This window comes from Convolutriloba macropyga, chromosome 14 (assembly GCF_964194025.1).
Source record: "Convolutriloba macropyga chromosome 14, txConMacr16.3, whole genome shotgun sequence".
Classification (NCBI taxonomy): domain Eukaryota; kingdom Metazoa; phylum Xenacoelomorpha; order Acoela; family Convolutidae; genus Convolutriloba; species Convolutriloba macropyga.
In genome coordinates this window covers 17,686,900-17,707,165 of record NC_134481.1, presented here as the reverse complement: position 1 = coordinate 17,707,165, position 20,266 = coordinate 17,686,900, and the positions used below count along the sequence as shown (strand labels likewise).

The following is a 20,266-nucleotide window of genomic DNA, read 5'->3' as shown; positions in this document are numbered from 1 at the left end:
GAGTTCTAGACAATTGCGCTGGTTGTTAGCAACAGCTGTGTGTGATATGAAGTGGTTTGGAAGAGTATTTGGTACTAATTTTCACATGTAATTTTTTCGTAATATAGGTCATTTTTCCGCATCAGGACTAGTGTTACATATATGTGAATTTTTCAATTTTTATTGAACTTTGGGCAAATTTATTGGCTTGGCCCACTCGGTAGACATCGGTGGGGAACAACTACGCTATAAATTCAGGTTTTGGACACTTTTTGAACAACTTTCTTTATTCATGTGTCAGAAGTCGAAAAATGCGAAATTTCAGGCAGCCCAGCGTCACGCGATTTTTAAATTGCTCCAATCGAGCTCAAAAGTGGCAGATCGCTTCAGCGGCTTAGAAAACGCGGCAGTGCAAAATTTTGGCGTAATTTGAGAGTTTTCCAAAAAGTTATGAATATTTTCGTGAACTGAACCTGGCTATCTTTAAGTCGTCAAATTTTGGGTTGAATAAGTCATCACTGTTCATACGTTATCAATGCTGGATGGTTAAAATGGTACTGACTGTGCCTGGTACTAATGTAAATTACTGAATTACAGGGTTTGAAGCCATTTATTGGGTCAGAACATTGGTTTTTGAGTCCAAAATGCTAATTCTCAGGCATGATTTTTCCACTATTAGAGCTTTTTCAAGACATGTGTCGGTCTGGTGATGCTCTAGTGACCTAAATCGGGTGCTAACTGTTAGTTCTGATATCTGTGGCTATCAGGGGTAGCATTTTGGTAGCTGTGGAGATGATTAACATGTGTTTTGGTCCAGTTTTTTTGTAGAAGTTGCTAGATTTTTACTTGTGGTGCGTCGTTTGGTGCATAAGTTGACTTACGTTGGAGATGATTGGTTTTTGACGGTAACTGAGGGTCATAATAATGAGTACTATGTTGGCGGCAGCTATTGGTGCAGTTTGGCGCATGATTTGAGGTCATTATGTTGAGTTTTTCACATTCGAATTTGGGCTAAATTTGGTCAAATATGTGCATATTTCGATTTTTTCCGTGCATTTATGCATTTTCCTGCGGTTGTATGTGTTTATTAGGCTTGTAAAACTACTAGAAAGAATGAATTTTGGATATGGGCTCATAAATCGGCTTTATAATACTATTTTTGTGGTCTAAATCTCGCTCTATTTTGACTAAATTGGGGAGAGTTTCGTAGGCTTCAGTTTTTTGCTATTCTTTCAACATTTTACTTAACAATTTTAATATTTTTGGTATGAGCGTGTAGAGCTTGAGCATGCAGATTTTTTAAGCTAATAATATCGGGTTTTCGATCAGTATTTCGGGTTTTATGAACATGTTCGTGATTTTTCAAAAAGTCCTCAAAAACAGGCAGCCCGCCGTCACGCGATTTTTAAAATGCTTAGATCGGGCTCAAAATTTGTGAATCGCTTTTTCGGCTCAAAAAACCTTGCAGCGCGAAAATTTTGGCGGTTTCAACTATTTTTTTACGAGTTATAACGTTTTTGCTGCAGTGAACCTGGGTTTTTTGAATAGGCTCAGGTAGGGGATAGGTTATTGGCTATGAGGTTGAAAAACTTGTTCAAAATGGTTGATATAGCTATGGTTGGATTTCTCATGAGTAGGAATAAATGAAATAACAATAATATTGGGCATATTCAGGTGTTAAGATGCATTTTTGATCACTTTTTTCAAGAATTGCTTTCAATTTTTTGTGATTTTTTTTCTTTGGCAGTCTTTTCTCAGCTTGTAATGGCACTAGGGGGCTGGGAGTGCATATTCTGAGACATATAGGTGTGGGAAGGCTGATGGTATGGTTAATTTTTGTCAGAAGTCAATATTTTTGACTCTAGTGGGAAATAACTGAATTTTTTCTGACAAATTTGTGATAAATTCAGAGCATTTTTGAGTTTAAAGCTTCGTGGTTGGTACTAGTATAAGCTGGGACTAGTTTTTATGGTACTACAAGGCTAGTGGGGGGTTACACTAGAGTTTCAGAGGGTATAGGTGGCATCAATCGGGTTAAGTTTTTGAAGCGGCTACTTGAAGTAGAAGCGCAATTTTCAACATATAGTTGGAAATATTGGGTTTTAATGATTGTTTGAGGTTGCACCATATGAGTGGCAGCTTGGAGTAGCTGCTGGAGGCATTTGGGACAGTTTTTGGCATATTTTGGGGGTATAAATTACACTAAATTTTAACCAATTTTAACGCACTTTGGTAGGGTTCGGCATTTTTGTCATAACTCAACTTTTATTGAGTTTTGACGGGATTTTTGGGTACTTGGATGTCAAGCATAAGCAGTAGAGTAGTCTAGGGTTATAAAATTAGTCAATTAGTGGTTTTTTGTAGGAGTTACCGATGAATTCCAGCGGATTCGAAAAGTGTAAAATTTCAGGCAGCCCAGCGTCACGCGATTTTTAAAGTTCTCCAAATTGCTTCAAAACTTGCAGGTCGGTTTTTCTGCTTGCAAACGGCTGCAGCGCAACAATTGGGAGTGATCGGGGCATTTTTGACAATTTTATGACTGTTTTTCTGAAGTGAATCTAGGATTTTTGGGAAGGTCAAATTTGGGCTAAATTTTGAGTACGTAGAACGGGTTGAAAGGGGTCAATTATAGCTGGGATCGCTTCTACTGGATGAGAGCTTTTCAGAACAATAGGTTATTCCAGGTTCGGACAAATGGTTCTTGAGATATGTCAGAATAACTGGGTTTTGAGGTCAAAATTATTCGAATTTTGGACGATTTTTGGGCTTTAGGGCTAAGTTGCTCGGGCTTGTTGGGCTCTTGGGGCGGATAGATGGCGTTGCTAGACTGTACTGGGTCTGTGCTTGCTACTGCATGTAAATGGTTATGGGTAGAGGGTCGAAGACTTGACATATAAGCTCAAAAATGATGTTAAAATCTAACTTATCACAGCCACTGGCGAGTTTTGGAAGACTTAAGTGTTGGATTCCTGCATCTATTACTACTTCTCTCAGCTCATAAAGACTTGCTAGTACTGATTCGTATGTGGGCTTGTGGTAGTTTTGATTTTTGGTGACTAAGCTGAAGAGATAACGCTCAATTTGTGGGTCAAAGTACACTAAAACTGAGCCAATATTTGGTGGATATCTAAGTTTGATTGCACTTGGGGCTGCTGGGTACCAGCTTTTGACTTGTCGGGCTAATCCTTTCGCCATTGCAAGGTCTGCTAATATACAGTGTGCAAAAGAGTGTGGAGACTGTAAGATACCTGTTGGTGAACTCAGATATATTGCATTTATTTCTGGACTGAAGTGTGTTAGATTTTGATTTGATGAGCCTGATGAAGAATTTTTTGTTTGGGATCTAGTTACTGGTCTGTTTACTGAACTGCTGGGCTTTTTTTCCTGAATATTTTGCCATGCTTGCTCTAACTTGGTCTAATTTTGTCTCTCTACTTGGTGTATTTGGTTGCTTTGATGCTTGTGCAGATGCTTTTATTGCTTCACGTTTTTCTTCTTGCTCCAATCTAGCTCATGCATTTTTCGGTCTAGGACTGCCTGATCTTCTAACTTGGTTGGTTAGGTAAGGGTTTTTCTATCCTCTTTATGCAACATTATTTCTCTTTCTAATTTAAAGCCACGTATAATTTTCCGTTGTTGGTAACTTTCTGGCGATTTAAATGCACTTTTTTCTGGTTTTCGTTTTGGATGATAAGGACGGGCTCTTATTTTTCGTTCGTTTAATGCATATTGTTCTTCACGTGTTTCTGGAGGCGACTCAGCATCTAATGGTACTATTGCTGGTTGGGAAGGTGAGAACATTTCATCATCTGAAGAGGATGATACTAGAGGAACACGAACTTCTGGTTGTTGTTGTCTAATCTCGTCAGCAATTAACGGATCAACCGGTATTCTCGCTATTCGTTCAGTGTCTAGGTTCAGGTCAGATAGGTTTTCTTCTGAACTACTAATTTGTTCAAATAAATTTGAATTGCTTCGTCTGAACTTGAAGAATCAAACACCGGAAGATGTGCTGGGGCTGTTCGTGGTCTAACTGTTGGTGCTGCTACCCTTGGTGGGGCTGGGGTGGTGCTGGAGGTGCCGCGGCTGCAGGTCCTGCTGCTGGTTCACCTAAGGGGACGTTTATGGTCACTCTGATGGGGTCTGGTTTCACTGTTTTTGATTGAATCGATTCCTTTTCCTGATCACTAATTAGTTCCGGAATGTGTTTATCAAAAAGATCTGGTTCCATGTGCTGTCGTCTTGATGGGTCTGGTTGTAACATTGCAGTATTAATGACTTCAAGGTCTTCAGGAGTTTCTCTCGGTTTAATTGGTTTCAATCTGATACGATTTACACATTGTGTATAATTCGTGTTTACTTTTCGAATGATATAATTAGAGTCAGTAATGGCTTTTTCCACTTTATATAGCGGTAGCCATTTCTGAACTTGAGCAGCTATTACAGTTGATTGTTCTAGTAGCTTAGGGTTCAAAAGTAAACAGAATGATTTCTCCGGAAAAGATTTTGCTGAGGCTTTTTGGTCATAATACTTTTTGTATTTCAAGTATGCAGTCGTCAGTTTTTCTTTGTTTTCTCCAAACTTTTGCGTCATGGCATCTTGCAGTTCATTTACAAAATCTGAGTTTACTGCTACTGCATCCATTACTTTTCCAGAGAATCTAATATCAAGGGGTTTTATTGGTTCTCTGCCATGGAATAAAGTTGAGGGACAACAATTTGTTGCTGAGTGATAAGAAGTATTATGAATGAACGTTGCTAGAGGAACATATTTATGCCATTCTTTCCATTGTTCCTCGGTATTGAGCTTCGAAACTCGTTTCAGCGGTCCATGAGATCGCTCTACTGTTCCATTGGTCTGAGGGTGTTTTAGTGAGGCATGCTTCAACTTGACTTCTAATAAACTTGCTAAATCTGACATTAATTCTGAAGTAAAGTTTGTTCCTAAGTCGCTGAGTATTGTTTGAGGAATGTAGCTGTGTTGGAAGAACAGCTTTACTAGTTCTCGGGCTACTGTGTCAGCATATCCATTTGTTAATGGGACTGCAAATAGATACTTTGTAAAAACATCTATTCCACTCAAAACAGACTTTAGGGGGCCGACTAAGTCGGTTTGGAGCATATCGCCTGGATATGATTGTAGTGAACTAACTGGTTGCAACTTTGGTGTTATGTGGTTTTTTGGAGGTCTGTTTAATTGGAAGCAAGTGAGTTAATTTTTGATGAAACTAATGAAATGTTCAGTGAAACCTGGGTAGTAAAATCGCTTTCTAAATTCTTGAATTGTTGCTTTGATGCCCAAATGACCTGCTGTTTGTGAATTATGGAGCCTATATATAGTCTCTTTCCACAAATGCTTAGGTACACAGAATTGTTTATGAAGTACTTTTCCAGTATCATAAAAGTTCCAGTATACGACATTCCCTTCAAGAATTAATCTATTTAATTGTTTGTGATACTTTATTAAGTTGGTTGAAGCATACTTTAAGTCTAGTTGTTGATTGTTTTGTTGAATCCAGCTTATTACTTTTCTAATGTCTGCATCTTTTTGCTGCTCGTCTGCTAAGTTAAGGCTAATTAAGTTGTCCGTAAGGTCTGGGAGCACATCTAATGGATTTGGGTACTCAATTGAATTTATTTCGTGTTTTCGTTTAAGTTTTAATAGCCCTTGAACTTTTGTAATTGGGACATTATTTTTTTCGTTTTTTGTAGTCTTCATAATATCCAGATTTTTTAAGAAAATTAACTTCGTCACTATTTATTTCGTCACTTAGACTTTCAGTATCAAATAACACATTCAGTTCAAAATCCGGATTTTGTGCTTCTGTATCAATTTCTATTTCTTTAACTGGAATTCTATCTGTTAATTTCAAACACATTGTTGCTGTTTTATCATTCTCCATTTGAGAGAGAAAATCTGCGGCATAATTAGCGCGTCCAGGAATATGAGCAAGTACTATGTTAAGGGCAAGTATTCGGTCTCAACAATTCCAAAGTGATGGCGGTATTACTTTTGATTGGAAGAATTGTGTGAGGCTTTTGTTGTCAGTGAGTATAATTACTTGTTTACTTGATCACCAAATGTAGTGCGAAAAATAGTCCAGCGCATAGTACAAAGCTAGGAACTCTTTGTAATAAATTGAGAACTTTAATTGCGTTGCATTAAACAAATGCGATCCAAACAATACGGGAGCGTATGTTTTCTTTTCTTTCTTTCCAGTTTCATTTACATAGTCTTCCACCATTAGTACAAAACCTGCACCGTGGTATTTAGCATCACAAAGAATTATTACTTACTGTAAGCCTGGTTTTGGCAATCGCATTGTTACATTTGTTGCTTCCATTAAATCCTTATATATTACTTCTAATGCTTTTACATGCTCTTCTGTGGTTTCTATCACTGCATCCTTCTTCAGGAGCTTGTAAATTGACATTAGTTTTTCAACTAGGTTAGGCATGTAATTACGGAAGAATTGCGTGAAGCCGATTAGTCGCTTTACTTGTTTTTTGTTTTTTTTTGGCATTTTGAATTTATCGAGGAATATAGTTATTTTCGACTTTTCTGGTGATATTCCTTCTGCACTGATGTTATTTCCAAGGAATTTCATTGTATCTGTTGCTATCTCACACTTTTCGGGCGACAGTTTTAGTCCTGATTGACGTATACAGATAAATATTTCTCGCAAAAAGGGTACCAATTGTTCAAAATTTGTTACTGCATTTCCAATATCATCCAAAAACTGGGTACAATTTCCTGAGGCTAAGCATTGGTTCAAATAATGTTTAATAAATGAGCTAAATCCGGTTACTGACTTATTCAAACCTTGTGCAAGACATTTATAAGCATAAGTTCTCGAAGCAAAATTAAATGCTAGCAGTTGCACTGATACATCGTCTGCCATTTGCACAGTGGTATGCTTGAGAACAGTCAAGTTTCGTAAACAGTTTTTTTCCGGCGAAATGATTTATTGCGTCGCTCATGTTTGAGATTGGGAAATTCGTATTCACATAGTCGTTTTTCAGCAAATGGTTTACTTTTCTCAAGTCAATTAGCAGTCTAAGTCTTCCTGAGTTCTTTCGTTGTGCAAAAAGGGGACTACTATATCTTGCTTGAGACAAAATTGTTATCAGTCCGTAGTAAAGCATTAATGCGAGTTCTACTTGTAGCTCATTTCTCGGATGGATAGGCATTGGAGGGCCCTGTTTATAAATTGGTATGTTTCTTTCTGGAGTTAACTTTATTTTTAAATCTGTATTATATCCGACGTCAAATCTGTGTTTCGCAAAGATATCACTGAATTCAACTAGTACTTCTCCTACTACAGCTTTTTGCTCATCATTTAAGGCCAATTTCTCCCACGGAAATTCGCTCAAAAAGGTGATGATTACCAAAAAGGTGAAAAAGGTGCTCAAATAGGTGATTTTCATCTTTTTGGTGATGATCATCATCTTTTTGTTCTTTCGTTTTGCAAAAAGGGGACTACTATATCTTGATTGAGACAAAGTTGTTATCAGTCCGTAGTAACGCATTAATGCGAGTTCCACTTGTAGCTCATTTCTCAGATGGATAGGCATTGGAGGGCCCTGTTCATAAATTGGTATGCTTCTTTCTGGAGTTAACTTTATTTTTAAATCTGTATTATATCCGACGTCAAATCTGTGTTTCGTAAGGATATCACTGAATTCAAATAGTATTTTTTCTTATAAAAGCTTTTTGTTCATTATTTAGGGCTGATTTGTTTAAAAAGGTGATGATTACCAAAAAGTTGAAACAGGTGCTCAAATAGGTGATTTTCACCTTTTTGGTGATGATCATCACCTTTTTGGTGCTGATTACCAAAAAGGTGAATTTGCTCAAAAATGTGAAAAGTAGGTGATTTGCTCAATCCTGATGATTACCCTTTTGGTCTAGTTTTTCAATTTCTTCCAGTTTTAACAGTTGCTCAAATATTTCTCTCTGCAAGGGCGACAGAATTTGTCGGATCAGAGGACGTTTCAGGCGTTGGGAACCACATATTTTCATATTCCGGGGCCGGTTTTGCTGGTTGAGCTTTTCTTTTTGGGGTATCTGTGACTTGAATTAGTTGATTTATTTCTTAAGTAATTTTCACTCATTTTTGCGACATTTATTAACTGTGGGTCTACTTCTAACAAATTTTCAGCTTGATCCGATGTTAGGAACGAGAATTTGGCTATTTCTTCGCCTTTATTTATAGTGACTGGGTGTTCAGTATTGTTCAGAACGCAGATGTAAAGAATGCGTTTTTCAGCAACTTTACTTAAAGAGGACGTTAATATTACTTCACTATCTTTTTCAAAGATTTCATTTGGAATTATTACCCCGCAAAGGTCAGTGAAAGATTCTAGTTTGTTGTGAAGCTTGCATTGTAATACTGCGTGTTCGTTCGGTTGTAAAACTTGTTTTTTTCTGTGTATAAACTCTTCTGGGTTGCTTTTCTGGCTTTATTTCATTTATTTGCAGAGTTTGCTCAGGGAATTTAATGTAGCTTTGTCCTGGGCAGATACTAACTTTATGTTTAACGAAGAATGGGTTGTCTAATATTACAGGAGTTGTGACAATTAATACAAGGAAGTCTTCAGTGAATGTTTGTGAGCCCAATTTAAATGTAACTTTAATTGCTTTGTCAATTTTAACTATATTTCCTTTTGCCATTTTTACTTTATCTAGATCAGGCTTTTCTATTTCTGTTATTGAATTGATATTTGTGTTAATAAGTTCCTTGTAAAACTCACGGCTTATCACGTTTGCAAATGCTCCTGTGTCAATTAGTGCGCGTCTTTCTAATTCTCCATTAAATTTAACTTTAACATAGGATAATGTTCTGCCTAAAAGTGGGACAATGCTAAATAATTGTTGAACATGTGCTACTGGTTTTGGTACGGGCTGAGGTACATGTGTTGGGAGTTGCACAGATTTATTCACTTTATTTTTATTACTATTTCTTTTGCATTTTCTACGCTTTTTGTTACTTTCATTATAAACAGGTTCTATTACTTTATCTAAACTAGGACTGGACGTGCTTTGTGATAATTAACTGAGGTTTTAGAATTTTTTTTGTTTTTTAAAGTTGGGTGGCTTTATTAGTTTTTTTGTTGATTAAATGGATAATTCATACCTCTCATATTTCTATTTTGAGGAATACTTGCACGATTAAACTGATTTGCTTGTTGACTACCATATCGGTTTTGTGCTGGCGCTGGGCTATCAAAAACTATTCCCTGTCGGAGAAGATTTACAGGGGTATTTTGGGTTTGGAACCGATAAATAGGTCTATTAACATAAACTGGGTGAACAAATGTGGGGCTATCTGAAGGTTCAGTCCAATAATTCCGAGTTTGTGGATGTTCATTATGATAAAATGGTCTAGGGGCATTAACGTGTGGTCTAAACTCTCGGTAATTATTAGCACGCGGGGCATACTGCTGCTGGGGCCAATAGTTTTGCTGAAATTGACGGTAATTGGGCTGATATTGACGGTAATTTGGTCGATAATTTTGATATTGCGGACGGAAATTTTGCCTATAACTTTGTCTGTAGACTTGTTGCGGGTAATGTGGTGTGACAATGTTTACTGGGCCTTGTTCTGATGGCTCATTATTAGGTGCTACTTTCTGTTCAAATTTCTGTTCAAGTTCTTTCTGATTATTAGAGATAACAGTTATTGCTTTCAACATTTTATCAGTATTTGATTCAGTCATTTCGTTAAATCCATCGTCAAAGTACTCTTCTCTGTTACACATCTCCCTAATTGCAATCTGTTGGCTAGCTAAGGTGCATAATTGATCTATTGTATCTGTGTCTGGCCTTTCTAACAGCTTAGGCTTAAGCCAATTTGGCATGGACTTAATAAAAAGCGCTTTATCTGTTCGTTTTTCCTGTTTTCTGACGTTTCAAGGGCGGATTCCCTTGCTGCTGTCTCTCTTTCAAATCTACGAGCCTCAGCATCACCTCTTCCTGCTGCCGCTACTACTATTTCGGGTGCTGGATATGCTTTATTTGCTTCAATTCTTAACTTTACTAAGAAATTTTTCACTGTGTCTGTTTTTGGATTAAACTTTTGGTTCTCCAACTTTATTATTCTGATCTCTCTCAAGTCGTCTTGTGTGAATCTGTTTCTTAGAGCTGTCATACTATCCGCAAAAACTAGTCCGATAGCCTCTGGTTGGGTTAAGAAGTATCGTAAAGCATCTCGTAAGTGTAATTGCAAAAAATTCGCTTGTTGCGCGCCTGCGATTGCTGCGACTCCGATTGCTCCTGTTATTAACTGTTCAAACTCGTTAAAGTTGTCCATTTCTGATCTAGAGAAGGGTGTGATGTTGATTTGCGCTTGTGCCAATTTTATTTTTACCCGTTTAGATTATATACTTATCGTTCAATCAGTCTTATTTTCGTTCTAAATTATTAAATAGCACACTTAACTTAACTTAATGGGAGAGATTAACTGGTTAATAGAGATAAAGAAGTTAGATGAGTAGCACAAGAGATCCGAAAAGGAAACTACTGAAACCGTTTGGTCAGAAAATAATAAAGATGGGCTGCTTATGAACCTATACCTAAAGCTCCGGTCGAATCGTCAGACTTATATCGTTGAAGCAGTATGGGCCGCCGAAGTCTCACCATTAAAGAGTTCCCCTTAGTCCAGGAAAATTCCTGGGGACCACGACCGCACACACTGACTTTTAAAATGTATCTCATGGTGTTATTGAGATCTATATTTGAGATAAAGAGAATGAATTATTGTCATTTTTTCTAAGGACTTATTTTGGTGTTTCACAGTGCGGTTTTTAGCGGATATATTTTGAATAAATTTAGCTAGTGATAGCCTTTTATTGAGCGGTTCGGATGTGCGATATATCCACTAGTTGCCTTGGCTTCTAGAGGTTTCCTTGGCCAGAAATTTACTCTAAAGAAGTCTGTTCTAACTTAGAGTTTTAGAAAGAATTTCCAGTTCAATCTTTAATTATTATGATAGAATAAAAGCAAAGTTTCAATGTTGGAATAAAGAGTTTTCTGAGTTTTATTATCAACTGATCTCTGAGTAGGTTCTCGAGTGTTCTGGTCTTCGTGGGTTCCGCAGAGCTGTACCTTGGGCTGTATTGGTCCTTTGTAAATATTTACTGATCTACAAGTTGGGCAATTTCCGGCTTTTGTACGTCTCTTGATGTTTGTTAAGTACATATACAAGTTCCGTATGAGCACCTACTTTATCAGAATAATTACTTCACCAAATACATAATCTCTCAGGAAGTTATTTACTAATTATTCGAATTTATCTTCAAGAAACTCAAAAAAGTAAATATGGAGGCTTTTAGGCACTTGATATGTTTATCAGTAAATTGTCAATCTGCGGTTGTTTTTCATAAACATAAACAAATTAGGGGTTACAGGCCCAGATGGAAATACTAGCTATATATGGCCTTGAAATCTATCTGAATATGAACTAAATTATAGCACTTATTTATGGATATTTTGAAGGAAAATGATCATGTAACTATGAGGAACGAAATAGGGGCGTGACAAACCTGTTTTTAAAATTGAATTATTTAATGAAGATCGCATTTCACTTTCGGCGGTTGTCTGCGGCTAAGACTAAAATGGGTTTCCATTTTTTTCCTGTTGTTTGTTTTTTTTTGTTTAGTTCCTCCTCCCGGCTTTTTGTTACATCTGATCAATCGCCAAGAAGTCACCGAGTGGTAATGTGTCGGTGGGTTCTATCACTCAGCAAATTTAGGTCAACTTTCAGCCTTTTAGCTACTTGAAAAATCTTCGCCTCTTTGTGCTGTTGGTGCATTTCACGATAATTTGTTACAAGTGTTTATTGTTCATTTGAAATTATTATACTGGTATTGATGCTAGGGGAGACGAGAATTATCTCCTTTCCCCGTTGCATCTAGTTTCTTAATTACATGGTTCTTATTTTTTCCACAAGATTGTTAGCCATTAATTCAATGTAAACAGTAAACAACGATAGGTTACAAATAGCTGTTTATTGGAGGTTTTGGCAATTTTGTAAGGTTTTTTTTGGAATTTTATGTTTCACTTTATTTACTGCCTCGTTTTAAAATAAGTTGCATAATGAAGAACATGAATGTTTCAATTAGTCGGCAGTCTCCGGTTAAAACTTAATTTTGCTTCCAGTAATTTGCGGTGTTGAATTCCTCCTTGCGTTTTGTTACATCTGATCACGTGCCAAGAAGTCACCGCTGGGTGATGTGTCGGTAGATTCTATCACTCAGCAGCCTAATTGGTATCGTTGACGTAAGTTTTTTACTGCAATATATAAGGGTTTTCTGGCCAATAGTGGTAAATTCCTTAGCGTTCATGACTTTCGACACTCAGACAGTAAATAAGTTGAGCATGTATGCTATGATCAAAATTAAAGAGTTCATCCATGTCAGATATTTGTTCAGCTATAATACGCGAGTTTATACTTATCAGTATCCTCGCCTTTTATGACCACGTCTTCTGTCGTTGGTATTGATCCTTTTCCACTAGGGTGTCTCAACTGTATATTTCAATACTTTTGTCGGGAAATCTGCCGGCTATGTTCTGCATATGTAACCTAACAACAATAAAGAGCACTCCCAGACTAACAAATTTTTGGAGTCCGTCGAGAATACGAAACTGAACAGTGTTATTTACCCACAAAAGTACAACAAGAGTATAAGGCGCTTTCATGTCAGAAAGGGAAGAAAAATCATTCAAATTACAAAAATTTAGCAGCCGAATTATATATGTCGACTGGGAAACGATGATTTCTCAGTTTCACGAAAAGGGCACCAAAAAAGCTAAAAGACGGACTCAAGTCGGGCGATCGGTCCTATTTGCTGCCGATCTCATAGTATTTCATATTTCCTGATACAGTCCCTCTAAGTTCAAAAGTTGTTTATGATGTCAGGATCTCTTCCTTAGTATTTGTTACGTGACCGGATATGTTTTGGAAACCATGTTTTCTCGATAATTATTTTTGTATCAAGTAAGGCGTCCATTACATATCAAGATATGCCAATTTCAGGGACTTGACTGAATTTACTCCAATCTGATTTTTATCACAGCATCAAAGTTCTGTTTGATTTTTTGAAGCGTCTAAGATGACACCAATTTTCGCAATTTAAGTTGTACAAGCCGGTCGATCCGTATTGCGCGTTTGCTCATATTAACCGTTCAATTGCTGAACAACTTTAATTGTGCTCCAAGAAAATTGGAAGTAATTATAGTAGTAATTTCGTTTTCCGAAGTACTTACTGCAGTAAATTCAGGCTGCCCAATAAGTTTGTGAAGTGCTATTAGCAGCTGCCAGTAAACCTTTTTGATAACATCAAGTTATAGAAGATGCTGACGAAGACAAAACAAAAGCTAAGTTTGGTATGTTTTCATGGTCGGTATAAGGAAAAATCTTTGTTCTCCACACTGATCGTAATTTTGCCTCCAATATCAATCATTTGCTATAATGATCTTTCTCGAAGGTTAAAAAATTGCAATGCCTTAATTGCGCTAACACATAGGCGACTAACTTTGGACGAACCGCTCGTTTCGGACAAACATTTTGCTTTGCACGTTTGCAATTTCAGGCAGGAACAATTGCTTCAGGGTTCGTTTGGGATCAAATAAACAACCTCAATTCTCCCTTTATTAATAGCCGCCCTCATCTTAGTCGGCTGTTAATGTGGGCTATTGTGTTTTTAAATTCGCCAAATGCAAATATTCACTTTAACCAATTTTTTCGCTTATGCAATGCTGAGCTTGATTTCATCAGGATAATTTTATTCTTTGCTCGTTCTGCTCATAGTGCATTGAAACAGTAGTTGCTGAGCAAAGTTATCTAAATTGAGCAGAGACATTATCGAAAAAAGAAATCAAATGTAGTGTGCCCAACTACAATCCAATTGACATTTGAAGTAGTATTGGGATCATGTGAATTATTGGTGGCCATTTCCGGTAATATGCCATGTATGTTTCAGCGATTATATGTTTATGGTGAGCAAAATGTACTTTTTCGCTCAAGAACAAATTTACAACGAATTTATATCCATTGGAGTTTGTTGATACTTTTGTTCCTTTATGCCCATCTCAAATTAATTTCACACAAAAAAGTTTTTACTCTGGAAAGTCATTAGCTTGCTTCGACAAGCAAAAAACATAGCAGTATAAGTCCTGAATTTTAATCCAAAGAATTGATTTAGCTTTGACCTGACAAAAAATAAGCCATGTCAGATCTCCAATGAGAACAATTAGTTTGACACAATTGAGATCAAAAACTAAGCAAGACTAACCAGATCTATTATTTAAAGACATGATCAAAATCAAAAAACGACTTCTAAGAACCCACATGCCACTAATTAAATTGCCATCTTTTTCGTTATCAGCCGATGAAACCTGTCATTAATAAGGTTAAGTGATAAGACAGCATTAAGTTCAATAAATACTTGCAGAATTCAATAGCTATGAATTGAAAAGATTTTAAACAAAAGTAAAGAAGAAACCAATAAAAACGGTCAATAATGAGACAAAGATATAAGATAATAAAGCTAACAAAAACTCACAAAACTTGAAAATTCTTGAAAACAATTGATGTAGTCATAGAAGGCATCAGCTTTGAACAGAAATGATTTAATCAACTAAAATAACCCCTATTAGCAACCTTTAAGGCCTGTTATTAATCAGAATAAACTATAAGACAACAAAAATTACAAAAGTACAACAAAAACTCAAAAATTACATAATTTTTGAGAAAAAGTAGTGTCAAAGTCATGAAAACTACTAAGCTATGAACTCGGACCATTAATTAGGCATTTATGCGCCTCATTGTCGACCAATGAGACCTGTCATTGATGATACTTTAGTGATAAGACAAAAATAATTTTTGAAAGAGGGCAAAATCAAATATTCTTTAATGGTTTTTGACAAAGTGTTCAGGTCACAAAAAGTTTCAGCTGCTCCTTGATGAATTCTAACAATTTAATCTAGGCGCAATTAGAAGACATATGTATCATACTAAAAGCACTCAAGGAAAAGAAACTCTGAAAACAGAAGTCAAGTTGACGCACGCCTTAAATCTCGCCTTAAACCTCTAATTTTTGCTCCCTATAGTACTTCAGCGTGACTAAAATCACCACTCTAATTTGACTTCTCATTGACGTGAAAAAGTCGAAAAAAGCGTGAACAGATCTTTAAAAAAGACAGCACACCAATACAATCCAAATCCTTTGGATTTTAAAACATGGCGCAAATTGCGCTCAAACGAACGTCGGACGGTTGGGGTCGGCAGTAGCTAGCTTGGGTTTTGGAACGGGAGATGTTGCAGCGGCTTCGGTGAATTAAATTGGAGACTATTAACGCCATAAGAGAACTGCCTATAGATTTAATGCTCTCTGGTCATTGCCAGTTCGACTGACTGCGCTCGTTTGCATTTTCAGAATCAGCAGTTTTGTAAAATATACTATCCACATTTTTAGTTAATCGACCACACGCCATTAATATAAAACGAAAGCAGACAACTGCATAACTAGGGCGAAATTTTAAATGTACTTCTTGTAGTCCATATTAATTATGGACTCATGCAAAGAGTGTTTAGCAGAAACAAACAAAAAGGTCACGCAATGCAGATGTCTAATCGAAAGCTTGAAAACTTTGCGGGAAACCAATTTCGCTGCTAATATTTGGACATGAGCGCTAAATAAGCTCTTAGTAACTCTAGAAACTTGAGCTTAAATGAAAACATTTCCAACTTATACTCCGACTTCACTTTCTCGAATGAAAACTCTGTTGATCGTTCAAAACTTCAATTTGCATTCGATACAACTTGATCAACTGAGCATGCAGAATAAAATTCGACATCAAACAGGAACAAAATTTACGCAATTTTTAATTTACTCTACGAACGTCTCTTCAGTTCATTTTCGAACTGTCCTTTCTTGTTAAATCACGACTCCGCAATTTAATTCGACACGCCTTCGTTCTGCTTCGCAATGTTCTTGGCGATTGACAAAGAGCATGTCCAAAACATGATCCTCTTTTGCTTAGGCAGTTTGTTCACTTCATATGGCTCAACAGACTTCTCTCTCCATTCTTAACCTACAGAAACAACCATCAATTACCCTCATGTTAGTTTGTTATCAAAAAGTAGTCACTGTTGCTTCTATAATTCAAATTCGGAGGCTGAATAAACAAAATTTGTAACAATCTAGGCTGAATAGACGGAGATAGGTATGGAGTATCAGAACAATTCTACTTCCTCCATTTAAAATTTCGTTAAAACGAATCAGTGATCTCTCATTTTTCGTACCGATGAATGCATACGAAAGCTTTACTCTAAGCATTTCGGGCTCCCATTGATTAAAAAACAGTCGAATTCTGAGGAGTTCAAAACAGTTGAATTCATAACTTCAGATGTTGAGTATATAAACTAAATTAACCGTTGTTATTTAGTCTCCCACAGTTGAAAAAATATGCCGTGGTAGAGACAATTGTTAAATAATGCACCAGCAAATGAGACACTTTTCAGTTGAAAAGTTTATTTATTGACAGAGCAAACACAAGGGAGGGGGGGAACTTGTATTTAAAACCTATCGATTCGGTTTATGTTGCGTATTTACTCCTTATTCAAACGTGATTCTCACCTGTGGAATCATAGCTGCAACGTCGCCACCTGACCTCTCCTTAGTGAAGCATCCCTTGAATGAAGAGAAGCGCACATCGACCTCGCCAGGCTCCAACTCATCGAATAAGTAGATTAACTCATAACACGCAGGGGACATACAAGACCTGACACAGTTTGTGTGCTCCACTGATCCTGTGTATAATACTATATAAAGACTCACTCTAATCAGTGATTATTTGCCACTCTCTTTGCATTTTACTCTATTTGGCTTTCTGAGGTGTTGCATCTTGAGTTCTAAACAGTCCAAACTGTTTAGAACTGAGTTTTAGAACTGGTTTGGACTGTTTAGAACTGAGTTCTAAACAGTCTGAGTTCTAAACAGCCCAAACCTATTGGGTTTGGACTGTTTAGAACTCTGTTTGGACTGATTGTGAGCAAATTTACGCCTTCCGGCAATTTTGGTGCACTCTATTGCAGAGAAATAAAATTTAAACATTAAGAAATGATAACTCTCTCTCTCTCATGAAAATATTGTTGCCCGAAAACTCAACTGACAATGGCCTAAACAGACAGATCAAACTACAAACAAGGAGGCACGGTAATGTGCGTACGGACGCACATAACGTTCCGACCCCGCTCATCCACATTCTTGACTTAATTGGCTACCAAATGATGAACAGATAGAAAAGTTTCAAAAACATACAATAAGGCCACGCTAGAGAACCAATAAAACTTGTTGTTGATAGAACTACTGGAAAAGACTATTATAAAAATTAAATAACAAACATTTATTACGACCAAAACTCGATATTTTTTAAACCAAATAAAACTTGCATCAGATAAAACCTAAACAAAAAAACTATACATCAAAAGAAAAGATATGGGATCTGTCCTTAATGCGACTGGGTAACAGGTCGAAAAACAGCAAAAGGGCAAAATTCTGAAATACGTTTCTATTTTTGAAAACAATTGATTTCAAAATTGATTATTATCATTAGATAATAAGAGAAATCACTAAAAATTTTATGTATATTTCCACAGGAAGCAATTGAGACCTGTCATTATCCAATGTACGTCATACGACTACAAAAAGGACAAATACCGGCAAAACAAAACTTTGCATGAAATGATAGCGAAACCGTTGAAACCATAAACTTATCACTAAGAGCAATAAAAATGTTCAATTGCGCAATATTTCAAGGCCAATAAGACCTACCATTAGCGCTATAATTTTAACAGAAAAAAACCTCCAAGTTGTGGCGGCTGAGCTTACTAACTCAATGACCAAATTGAATAGCGCTTCAAGGCCATTTCAAGCATTAAAGCTAGAATAGCATGACAAGCGAAATTTAATGTTACATTCTACAGAAGCCATACGGATTTGTTCATTTTGTTCAACATTTATATTTAGTAACTATTATTAGTACACAATCGTCATACATGAAGTTAAACTGAAACTCAAACTCGAACTACGCTATTATTGCCACGTATTCAAGTGTTCACAATCACAAAAATTGAGCTCAACGGAGTAAGAGATACTCAACTTGGTAAGCCAGATTCGATGAATTTTACGATTTTCCTACCAATTCATACCAATTCAGAGAATGCCGGGCACCGTTTACGGTATCTCGAACCCCAAACTCAGTGTATTCAGAAAATCTTATGACATAGTAATCTACAACCAATCAGAGATGCAATTTTGACATGTACGGCAGTATAAATAGAGCTTGAAAAACTACCAAAAATCAGTTGAAACTTGTTAATTTTGTCTTAATAAACTGACATACAGTGCGTATTGAAGCACACTTTCTTGAGCGGTAAAATTACTTGTTATCGTGTCTTGTTTCTGTAGATCATATTAGTGATTATACAGTTTTAACTTTACTTTGAATTGTGAGAAGAGAATTAACTTTGATATTCTAAATCTTTCCTTCTGAGGAACAAAGTTCCTAAGCAAGAGGAACTTTGTGCAAAGCACATAGTCAGTTGCTCTTACTGGCTTTAACGAAGCCTACTCTAGTTCGACATTGGTGTTATTGAAACCAAAAAAGAGACTTGCTCAAATAAAAGTTAGAAAATTTGTTATTGTTGTTCATTTAGTGTTACACCAAGTGTGACCTTTTCTATAATCTTTGAGATAGAAAGCTGAAACACTGCATGACTATAGCCAGGTTACAAGGCTATATTTTCTCGGAATCGGATTTCCTAAATTCGGTTTATAAGTTGAGTTATCAACAAAACTCGACAAAAATTTGATTGTCTCAATTTGAATTATTTTGTCATTCTGAGAGAGACAAGTTTGTTATACAGCAAAACTGAGCAATTATTTATCAAGAGTAATAAAGCAACAAGTAATGCAGCGGTAATCTACAGTATAGCGGATAATACAGTTCACAAAAGTTAACTGCAAAAACACAATATCCGGACAGATTTGAAACTGCTGAAACGAACTGGGCGATGTAAAGTTTTCCTTGACTTTGATAGGAGAGCAGCCGTTAAACAAGTATTTAAAAAATCTCAAACATGTTATAAAATTTTGTAGTAACAGTAGTAACAATGCCGCGAAACAATTGCTTGAAACTAAAACCGTTTATAATAAAATTGTAGCTCACTAGAAATGGGTTGTGACCTGTCTTTACAGAGACTAAGCTACAAATCGACCAAAAAAAAAAAACAATTTTAAAAAATGGCAAAACTCAAAAAACCAAATATTTTTCAAATATTTGAAAAACCATTTTTTTTCAAATATCATAACAGACATAAGATTTCAACGAAAGGAGATCGACTGAGATGCAACACCTCAGAAAGCCAAATGGGACTGTCATTAATGAGAATAGGTCACAAGACTACAAAATAACAAAAACAGGCAGAAGCCAAAACTTCACAACCAATTTTACACCACAAGGTTCAAGGCAATAAATTTATAAGATGTTATCTGGAAGAGCTGTAAATCATCACTTGGTTCTCATCTGAGAGAATTAACTTTGATATTCTAAATCTTTCCTTCTGAGGAACAAAGTTCCTAAGCAAGAGGAACTTTGTGCAAAGCACATAGTCAGTTGCTCTTACTGGCTTTAACGAAGCCTACTCTAGTTCGACATTGGTGTTATTGAAACCAAAAAAGAGACTTGCTCAAATAAAAGTTAGAAAATTTGTTATTGTTGTTCATTTAGTGTTACACCAAGTGTGACCTTTTCTATAATCTTTGAGATAGAAAGCTGAAACACTGCATGACTATAGCCAGGTTACAAGGCTATATTTTCTCGGAATCGGATTTTCTAAATTCGGTTTATAAGTTGAGTTATCAACAAAACTCGACAAAAATTTGATTGTCTCAATTTGAATTATTTTGTCATTCTGAGAGAGACAAGTTTGTTATACAGCAAAACTGAGCAATTAATTATCAAGAGTAATAAAGCAACAAGTAATGCAGCGGTAATCTACAGTATAGCGGATAATACAGTTCACAAAAGTTAACTGCAAAAACACAATATCCGGACAGATTTGAAACTGCTGAAACGAACTGGGCGATGTAAAGTTTTCCTTGACTTTGATAGGAGAGCAGCCGTTAAACAAGTATTTAAAAAATCTCAAACATGTTATAAAATTTTGTAGTAACAGTAGTAACAATGCCGCGAAACAATTGCTTGAAACTAAAACCGTTT

The 20,266-nt window shown here is 36.3% G+C and overlaps 2 protein-coding genes across 3 annotated transcripts in view; both read right to left on the bottom strand.

Annotated features, from left to right (window-relative positions):
* Window positions 1–20,266, bottom strand: part of LOC142353110 (uncharacterized) — a 576,000-nt gene that overhangs the window by 489,630 nt on the left and 66,104 nt on the right. The window lies entirely within an intron of this gene.
* Window positions 15,530–20,266, bottom strand: part of LOC142353113 (uncharacterized) — a 70,839-nt gene continuing 66,102 nt past the window's right edge. Inside the window, exons 3-4 of one of the 2 annotated variants that reach the window (XM_075405320.1) lie at window positions 16,621–16,805; window positions 15,530–16,075 (exon numbers count right to left, since the gene is read on the bottom strand). In XM_075405320.1, the coding sequence (XP_075261435.1) occupies window positions 16,034–16,075; window positions 16,621–16,805 (227 nt within the window). In that variant the 3' untranslated portion in view covers window positions 15,530–16,033. The remainder of the gene's footprint in view (window positions 16,076–16,620; window positions 16,806–20,266) is intronic. The other variant, XM_075405321.1, reaches the window with a different exon arrangement.